This window comes from Megascapheus bottae, chromosome 31 (assembly GCF_031878675.1).
Source record: "Megascapheus bottae isolate mThoBot1 chromosome 31, mThoBot2.hap1, whole genome shotgun sequence".
Taxonomy (NCBI): Eukaryota; Metazoa; Chordata; class Mammalia; order Rodentia; family Geomyidae; genus Megascapheus; species Megascapheus bottae.
The window spans coordinates 7535660-7545150 of record NC_143539.1 but is presented as its reverse complement, the minus strand read 5'-3'; the positions used below and the strand labels follow the sequence as shown (position 1 = coordinate 7545150).

General features: G+C 55.1%; 2 protein-coding genes across 7 annotated transcripts; one reads left to right on the top strand and one right to left on the bottom strand.

Annotated features, from left to right (window-relative positions):
• The first annotated feature begins 1419 nt into the window (after window positions 1–1419).
• C31H19orf33 (chromosome 31 C19orf33 homolog) lies at window positions 1420–2200 on the top strand. The gene is made up of 4 exons (XM_090323047.1): window positions 1420–1485; window positions 1574–1686; window positions 1813–1884; window positions 2010–2200. Exons 1-4 carry the CDS (start codon window positions 1464–1466, stop codon window positions 2109–2111), a joined length of 309 nt encoding a protein of 102 aa, XP_090179173.1. The 5' UTR covers window positions 1420–1463; the 3' UTR covers window positions 2112–2200.
• Window positions 2201–2284: 84 nt separating this feature from the next.
• On the bottom strand, window positions 2285–7779 carry Yif1b (Yip1 interacting factor homolog B, membrane trafficking protein). Of its 6 annotated transcripts, none has more exons than XM_090323041.1 (8): window positions 7669–7779; window positions 4601–4839; window positions 4417–4521; window positions 4250–4328; window positions 4056–4131; window positions 3595–3750; window positions 3426–3519; window positions 2285–2574 (listed from the first exon to the last, which is right to left on the bottom strand). In XM_090323041.1, the coding sequence occupies exons 1-8, from the start codon at window positions 7709–7711 to the stop codon at window positions 2419–2421; spliced, it is 948 nt and encodes a 315-aa protein (XP_090179167.1). In that variant the 5' UTR covers window positions 7712–7779; the 3' UTR covers window positions 2285–2418. The 6 variants fall into 6 exon arrangements, with proteins under 6 accessions (XP_090179167.1, XP_090179169.1, XP_090179166.1 ...); XM_090323043.1 differs by having other exon boundaries at window positions 4056–4113; XM_090323040.1 differs by having other exon boundaries at window positions 7660–7778.
• Window positions 7780–9491: the final 1712 nt, after the last annotated feature.

The window sequence follows — 9491 nt, the reverse complement described above, 5'->3', positions numbered from 1 at the left end:
CAAGAACAGAAACAAACTCAGCATGGTGGCACACACATTCAGTAGGCCGAGGCAGGAGAATTACAGGTTCAGGACCAGCCTAGGCTACATACTGAAACCCTGTCGGGCAGGGAGAGCACAGAGTATATAGGTGAAATGGCAGCGTGAATCAACGCCCAGCCTGGGCAAGGCCCTGAGTTCAATCACTCAGCACTGCAAAACAGAAAAATCACCAGGTGTGGACTGAATGTCTGCTGTCCAAAGTCATGTTGGGGGCTAATGCCCAGGTTAATGGTGTTTGCAGGTCCCCTCAGAGGGGCAAATCTCTTCCAAAAGCTGTTAGAACTCCTATAAAAACAGCTATTGTGGGGCCGGGAAGATGGCTTAGCGGTAGAGTGCTTGCCTAGCATGCATGAAGCCCTTGGTACCACATATGCAGAAAAAGCCAGAAGTGATGCTGTGGCTCAAATGGTAGAGCACTAGCCTTGAGCACAGAGAGGCTCAGGGATAAAGTCCAGGCCTTGAGGTTTTTTTTTTAGTTTAGTTTTGTTTTTTCCCCATCATGGCAAAGGGCAGGGTGCAGTAGGCCTGTAATCCTAGCTACTCAGGAGGCTAAGGTCTGAGGATCTTGGTTCAGAGCCAGCCTGGGCACTAAAGATTGTGAGACTCATTTCCAGTTCACCACCAGAAAACCTGGAAGTGGCACTGACTGTGATTCAAGGGGTGATAGCCTTGAGCAGAAGAATTCAGGGACAGCACCCAAGGCCAGAGTTCAGGTCCCATGACAAAAACAAACACAACAAAAAACAGCTATTGCCCTCCAGCAAGGGAGGAGGTAGATGTGGAGAGAGGCAGATGTCCCTCTGCTGGCCAGGCCACTGGCCTCTAGATCCCACCCCACACTGCTGGGCCAGGGGCTCCCAGCCTCCAGGCCTGAGAAATCTAATAGCAGCCCCAAAGATACCTAGCTATTAAGACAAGTCAGTTGTGCTTTCACAGCCACTTACTTTGTAGGTACCAGTCTCAGAAATGAACCCATCTCAGGCCTCAGTCACCCCAAGATAGCTGTCACCTACAGATGGGAAGGCCACACAGCTTCCTGGTTTCACTGTGGCTGTCACCGAAGCCTGGCCTCTCGACTGGACACCAGAGAGGGGCTGTGCCCTGGAACTAAGCTTGAAGCCCTGGGACAAGGTCCGGATGTATTTCGGTCCCCAGAAAGGCTCTTCCAGAAGTTTGCAGCCCCCACCCCCATGGCCAAAGTTGAAGATTCCCGACGAGCCCCTCCCCCATTTCCCAGGGAGGAGAGTCTGGGTGAAGCCTGGGAGGGGAGGGTGAGTCAGAGTCAGGGAGCTTCACTAGGGGACAAAGGCTGAGGGTGGGGCTCCTAGGAATTCTTGGGGCGGGCAGACTGCTGTCCCTCCCCCTGCCCCAGGCCCCAGTTTAAACTCCCCTGCCTTCCCTTCCCGACACAGCTCAGCACCATGGAGCTCGACCTGTCGGCAGGTAGGGCCCCAGGGAGAGAGGGGCGGGACCCAACTCGTGGGGTCCTCACGCGGGGAGGGCGGGTGGTACACCCAACTTCTCTCTGCAGCCCTGGGCTCCGCTTCCAACAAGCCAGAAGGGGCAGGTCAGGTGGGAGACCCCAAGTCCTGTCCCCCCAAAGCTCCTGGCGGACCAAAGGCGGGTGCAGCCCAGAGCCCGCGGGTAAGTGGCCCTGCTGCCAGGCCCACCCCTGGGGCGGGAAGGCTGGCTCTGGTGCAGGGCCTCCACGCTGGCATGGGGGAGGGCGGGGGAGGACCCCCCACTCACTGCACACGCCCTCACCCCCAGCCTCGCCACGGGAGCTCCTCGGACTCCAGCAGCAGCAGCAGCAGCAGCAGCTCCAGCGAGGCGGAGGGGGAGGTGAGGCTGCGCCGCCCCAGGCTGGGGTGGCTGGGCCGGGGTCGCAGGGCTGCGCCCAGGACGGGCGGGGGTTTCCAGCCCTGGTCTCCTCTCTCACCCGCCGCCCTGCCCTCGGTGCACCGCAGGCGGCCGGCTGCAAGCAGCGCGAGCGCTCCCAGGACAAGGCCAAGAAGCCGAAGAAGAAGAAGGAGAAGAAGAAGGAGAAGGGGAAGGAGGCCCCCCACTGACGCAGGGCGGATCGGCCGGGCCATTGAAGCAGGCCCTCCCCGCCCAGCGCCGCTCCCTGCCGCCCCTGCCGGCCTCCGCTTGCCCGGCCTCCGCTTGCCCGGCAGCCGCTCCCTGCCGCCCCCTGCCGGCCGCCGCTTCCCCGCCCTCCGCGCCTCCACCGAACCACCCGGAGGCCGCGGAGCATCAGGTTTATTGTTTCCTTGTGCAGCGGGAAAAAGTCAGCACCTTGGCGGGGAGGGCGGGCGTCGGGGGCCACGCGGGGCCCCCACGCCGGGGTGAGATGAGTCTGCGGGAGCCGGGCGGGGCTCAGCGCACCAGGTGGAAGGTGAGCCAGTACATGAGCAGCGGCTGCGCCGCCGCCACCGCCATGGTCAGGTACATGCGCAGCTGGTTGCGCGCCCCGCGCACCGGGACCCCCTCGGCCGCCGCCTCCGACAGGATCTTCAGCCTCAAGGTCCGGATCTGCGGGGAGGGGAGAAGAGGGGGACGAGGGGAAGAGTCGATGACTTACCCGGGGCAGTGGGGTACAGACCACGGCCTGTCCCCAAGCCCCTGCAGCTTTGGCGGGCAGCTCAATGCTGTCCTCCCTTCCAGGCCCAGAAGGCAGAGATCCAGAGGTGCAAGACTCAGAGGCTGCTGGGCCCTGCCCCTCCCTAAGGTCTCCCTGCTCGAGTCAGATGACAACTGTCCCTTTTTTTCTTTTTTTTTTGGCGGGGGGAGGACTGTCTTCGGGGGCCTGGAACACATTAGGCAAATTGTACCACTGAGCTGCTTATTTTGGTTTTGTTCACTCCAATCCTCCAGGACCCCCACCAGCATTCCTTGTTTGTTTCTGTAATACTAGGCTTTGAACTCAGGACCCCACACTTGTTGACCAGAGCTCTACATGTGACCCACATCCCCAGTCCAATCGTTCTGTTTCATAAAGGAGCGGCCATGTTTAAGCAGAGGAAGTGATTTGCCGTAAAATCCTGGTGAAGCTTAGGGCCAACCCCAGGGTCATATCAACTGCATTGGAACGGGCTTTGAGAAACCTATGGGGACAGGTGGGCTGGAAAGCCCATCCTGTGAGGGGAGGAAGCAAAGGTGACAGACAGCTCTTCCTGGAGCCAACATGCTGGGGAACCCCATCCCCAACGTCCTGGCTTGCTCTATCCTAGGCCCCAGTTTGATTAGCCCTTCTTCCAGGCAGCCTCCAGGTGGAAGTAAACACCGTAGACCCCCTCAGTTTATTCATATGACTGTGGTCTAAACTCCTGGAGCTCCTCTGCTTGGATGCACTGGAGTTGATCAGCCCAGGAGCCCCTGCTTACCATAAACACAAAGATGGACATGCAGCACCAGCCCAGAACCAGGTAGTAGCCAATCTTCCCAAAGAGCAGGCCCATGAGGACCCCGCCAATCATCCTGGAGGCAGAGGGAAGCCAGGTCTGAGGCAGAGGCTGAGGGGTGGGGCTGGCAGGCAGAGTACGGGGCACTCACCCGACATATTTGTAGCCCAGGAAGGCCACCAGATCGATGGTGGTGAGGTCGGTGTTGACTGTGACCAGGTAGAGGCTGAGCAGGATGGCCAGCACTTCCACCGTCAGCCAGGCCAGAGCTGAGCTGGCCTGGAGCCCCAGAAGGTCTGGGGAAAACCTGCCAGAACCAACACCCAAATGCATCACTGTGCACAGCCCTGGGCTGGAGATCCCACAGTGCTCAAGATGGTTTTAAGAACTGGTTAGCACTTGTTTTCAGTGCAGAGGACTAGGAGAGGTGGGGGCAAAGAAATGACACTGGCTGGGAGATAATGGTGAATGACAAAGTGCTGGGCAGGTGACATGGGGGAAAACATACTCTTGGGTCAAAAGAAATGGATGTGCAATGGCCCTGGGGTTGGGGGTCTGTTTGGATGCATAGAGAGAGCCCCCCTCTCCCGCCCAGGCCAGGCCTAGCCTTACCTGTCCTGGGTTCCCAGAGCCAGGCCTGCCACCAAGATGTAGGTAATAAAAGCCATTGCTGGGGGAGGCAGGGACACTGATCAGAGGAGGAAGGGCCATTTGGGCCTCTGAATACCCAGCCCCCCCCCCCACCAATGAAAATCGGTGCAATGGTGCATGCCTATAATCCCAGCTAGAGAGAGGAGGGGACCGACCTGGAATGTAGAGATCAGGAGCGTTGACATCAAAGCGGGGGGCCACAGGGGTATCCTGCTGGTACTGCACCTCCCAGTCCTGTGGGGAGAGGGGGGCGCGGGCAGAACCCCAGAAGTGGGGCTCCTCCTCCCTGCTTATAGCCCCAGCCCCGGGGCGGGGTGCTCACCTGGTGGAGGTAAGGGAAGACCAGCAGGCCCAGCTTTTTGCCCACGTACACAGTGTCCACAGCAAAGTAATACTTGAGCTTCGAGACAGGGATGAAGCGGTCGACCTGGGGAGGCAGAGCTCGCACCTGGGGCTCTGTGGGGTCTCCATCTGACCCCCCTTCCCACCAGCCCCGGCCTACTTACATTCTTATCCACAAGCTCCTTGCCCTGAGCTGCCAGGCTGCTCCCGTAGGCCATGGCCATGTCGGACACAGGGTTTGGCAGGAAGGCTGCCTGGGGGGACGCAGTGGCTTCTGGGTAGCCCAGGTTGCCTGGTGCCCGCTGAACACCATAGCCCCGGCTGTGGGCTGAGCTCGTATCATCAAAAAGCTGATGGGGGTCTGCCATGCCCGGCTGGGACACTGGGACCCTTCGCTTGGAGGCTGTGGGGGAAGGGGGGCTCATTTACCCTGTGGCAAGCCCTCCTGTTCTGCCACAGGGGGAGGGGGGGACAGTGAAGATCTGCCTACCAGCCATACAAGGCAAGAGGCCCTGCGTTCAAACCCCAGTGCTGCCACACACACACACAAGAAAATATGATGGCTTAACTCATTCCATCCACTCATTGCTTCTAACTGTTACCCCCATTTTACAGAGGGAGAAGAGACCAAAGACAGCCCCAAAGCCATGTGGCTGGTAAGAACTAGGGCCAGCTCTCAGGAATTACAATCCTAGCCTTTTTTTTTTTTGGCCAGGACTGGGGCTTGAACTCAGGGCCTAAACACTGTCCTTGGGCTTTCCTCCAGGCTAGCACTCTACTACTTGAGCCACAGCACCATTTCCCGCTTTTTCTATGTATGTGGTACTGAGGAATTGAACCCGGGTCTTCATGCAAGCTAGCAAGCACTCCACCACTAGGCCACACTCCCAGCCCAATCCTAGCTATTCTTGAGGAAGCTGAAGAGCTAAGGATCACAATTTGAAGCCAGCTCAGCAAGGAAGTCCTTGAGACTTGGATCTCCAATAAACCACAAAAAAAAAAAAAAAACAGAAGTGGAGCTGTGGCTCAAGTGGTACAGCACTAACCTGGAACACAGAATCTCAGAGGGAGTGCCCCAGAGTTTAAGCCCCAAGACCAGCAAAAAAAAAAGAAAAAGAAAAGATGTGGCAAAGGTCCTCAATTAATACTCCAGAAACCCTGTCTTATACTGAGGCACAGGGAACAGAGTAATGACAATGCAAAGCCAGGGATAAAGTTGTCCATTGCAAAGCCTTCAGGCCTCTTGTAGAGTGGCCTTAACTATCCTGCCTGGGGCAGGGGCTGGTGTGAGGCAAAATGACACCCCCAAACTGTTCATCCCCACAAAAAGCATCTGGACCATGTCACTTAGCAATTAGCAGCCTCCAAATCTTCCTCTCTATTTCTTTTCTTTCTCCTTTTCTGGGATGGAACCTGGGACCTCACCCAAAGTCGACAAATGTCCTACCACTGAGTCACAACTGTAACTCCATCCTGTCAATTCTTTTGTGGCCTGACAACAGATCCAGGTCTCTTCAAAGTCAAGCAAGCAGCACGAGTCTGCTTGTCTCATTGCCCCAATTTCAATGTCCCTGTCTCTCCTACTGCTTCTTAAAAATCCTGCTAGCCTTCTTCCCTCCGCCTTGGTATGCAGGGTTTCCAGTCACCTCAATGCCACTCTACACTGTCAGGACCTAAGACATTCCACTTATCTGACTCAAGCCCAGGGCAGCCAACCTCCAAATCTCTGTTTCTGACACAGCCTCTGCACCTATCTCACTTATCTGACCTCCCTGCTGTAGATTCTGGCCACAGCGACAAAGAAAACAAATGGTTGTGTCTCCCCACAATTGATGGGGCACCTAACTGGTCCCTCTCCAGCTCCCTAGGGAATGTGAGCCAATTTTCCACCCTTGCCCTGGTTTTGTGCCTGTCACCTAGCCCAGTCTCACCCACAGCCAGTGTGCCTCTAGCTTCTCATGCTCCATCTTTAGCCACTATTAATTCGTTTCTTGGCTCTAGTCCCGGGTCAAGTCACTTCCAGAACTCCCTGTGGCTGCTTCTGGGCCTTATCTCAATGTCTACAGGTACTGTCCAGTCTGTGGTTCACTAGTGTGTGTGTGTGTGTGTGTGTGTGTGTGTGTGTGCTGGTTCTAGGACCCAGCCTGAGCACCGTCCCTTAGCTTTTTCATTCAACGTTAGCATTCTCTCACTTGAGCCATGGCTCCACTTCCAGCTCTTCTTTTTTTTTTTTTTTTTATTTTTGCTGGCTAATTAGAGATCAGAGTCTCAGTGACATTCTTGCCCAGGCTGGCTTTGAAGTGTAATCCTCAGATATCAACCTCCTAAATAGCTAAGTTCACAGGTGTGAGTCACTGGCACCTGGCACCAGCGATCTTTCATCAACCTTAGATGTCACCCATTCCAGGAACCCCAGACACCACAGGCTTGAGGCCTCTGGATACCCACAACACCTTGATCCGGGGACTTCTGCTTATGTTTCCCCATTCCTGGCCTCTACTTCCACGGTCATTACTGCATGCTGTCACCGTCTTCTGCTCAGTGCTGGCCACTCCATGTGGACAGAATGAGCACATGGGCCTTCTCTCTCGAAAGCCCTGGTCACATCCAGTTACTCCCTAAAAGACTTGCCGAATTCTTTCCTAGCTAGTTGAGTGTCTGCATCTGAGCTGTAAGTCAGCAAGGACTAGGGTGCGGTTGGGTACAACCGAGTCCCTAAATTCAAGCACAGTGCCTGGCACGAAGAGGAAGAGGACAAGACATTACTGAATGAATAAACCATATGTCCAGCGTCTATGGGAAGAGGAACTTGAAGGCAGAGGCCTACTCATTCAGAGATAGGGAGGGGCGTGAGCAGCCAGGCGCTCATGTCTGTAATTCTAGCTACTCAGGAGCCTGAGATATGAGGGTTGTAGTTCGAAGCCAGCCCGGGCAGGAAAATGGATGAGACTCATCGCAAATTAACTAGCAAAAAGCCCAAAGTAGAGCATCAGCGCACACCCAAAGAACTTGCTAAGGAGCCTACCCGTAACGCACCTCGCCCCGGCAAGGCGCCCCCGGCCCCAGTGCACCCCTACCCGGGCCTGGCATCCCCGTGCTGGGAGTCACTCCGCGATCCAGATCTCCAGCCTCCTAACTCCGACCCGCAGTGACCTCGCCAACCGCCACTCCGGGCCCCTGCCACGCCCCTAACCCGCCCGAGCTTCCTCAGCCGGCCACGTACGCCACTTACGCAGCCGCGGCGTCCCCGCCGCCGCCGAGCCTGCCGGGTGCATCTTTCACCGCCGCCGCCGCCGCCGCCACCGCTGCTGCTTCAGCCACGATTCAGAACGGGCCCGCCCGGCTCCCGTAGCCCTGCCCTAAGAGTGACGCCACGACCAATGAACGTCCGAGCTGGCCGACGAGGCCCCGCCCTTTCACGAAGGCTAGGGTGAGTGGGCGGTGCCTTATATAGGAGGCGGGGTCTAGGGTGAATGACAGACGGCTAGAGGGCGTGGCCTGAAACCACCCCAGGAGTCAGAGGTGTCAGGCCCCCAGCGAGGGGGTCGATGGGAAATGGAGTTTTCTAGAGGCAAGCGCTTAATTTGTGTGGCTGAGAGCATTAGGTAGAGAATCCAAGAGGAGACAGTGAATGAGTGTCTTGCAGGGGCTGATCAGAGTTAGAAGGCCTCTGAGGCTTACAGAATTTTTTTTTTTTTAACTAGTCCTGGGGCTTGAACTCAGGGCCTGAGCACTGTCCTTGAGCTTTCTCAAGGACAGTCTCCTGGATTTTCCTGCTCAGGCTGCCTTTGAACTGTCATCCTCATAGCTCAGCCTCCTGAGACTACAGCATTACAGTTGTGAGACACTGATGACTAGGCCCTCTGAGTTTGTTTTTCGTTTTTTTTTTTTGGTGGAGGGGAAGGGAGCCTGGAGGGCTGCTCCGTGTTCAGCCTTGACTCAGCTGATTTCTTTTTTTTAATATATTTCTATTGTAATTAATAGAAGGATTACATTATATTCACCAGATAGAAGGTGGGTGCATTACTTAACAATCATTGCTACCCCTTCTCATGTTTTTGTCCCCATTTCCCTCCCCCCACCCCTTTCTTTTTTTTTTTCTTTTTGTTAGTTCCCTGTTCCTTTTTTCCAAGAAACCCTTGGGTTCCATCAACATTTTCTCCATATTGCTCCTAAAGGGTAGCTAGGATTACAGAGGTGAGCTGCTAGCATGCAGCTTATTTTTAAATTACTAAAGCAATTATTTTGTCCTCTGTTTTTGTTTCTTTGTTTGTTTTTTGGTCAGTTGTAGGACTTGAACTCAAGGCCTGGGTGCAATCCCTGAGCTCTTTTGCTCAAGGCTATTCTAGCACTTTAAGCCACTGCTCCATTTCCAGTTTGTGTTGTTTTGTTTGATTTTTCCAGACCTGAGACTTGAACTCAGGGCCTGAGCACTGTCCCTGAGCTTCTTTCCCTCAAGGCTAGCACTTTACCCTTTGAGCCACAGCACCGCTTCTGGCTTTTTCTGTGGTACTAAGGAATCGAACCCTGGGCTTCATGCATACTAGGCAAGCTCTCTACCAGTAGGCCACATTCCTAGCCCCTCCACTTTTAGTTTTCTGGATTTTGTTTTGTTTTGTTCTTGTTTGCTAGTCTTGAGACTTGAACTCAGGGCCTGAGCAGTGCCTGAGCTTCTTTTGCTCAAGGCTAGCACTCTACCACTTGATTTTGTTTTGTTTTCCAGTCCTGTGCTTGAGCTCAGGGCCTGAACACTGTCCTTGGACTTTCTCAAGGCTAGAGCTCTATCACTTGAGCCTCAGCACCACTTCTGGCTTTTTTCTATGCATGTGGTACCGAGGAATCGAACCCCGGTTTTTGTGCATGCTAGGCAAGCATTCTACCACTAGGCCAAACTCCTGGCCTCCACTCTACCACTTGAGCCACAGCACCAGGCTTTTTCTGTTTATGTGGTGCAGAGAAATTGAACCCAGGGCTTTGTGCATGCTAGGTAAGCACTCTACCACTAAGCCACATTCCAGCCCCCACTTCCAGTTTTTGAGCGGTTCATTGGAGGTG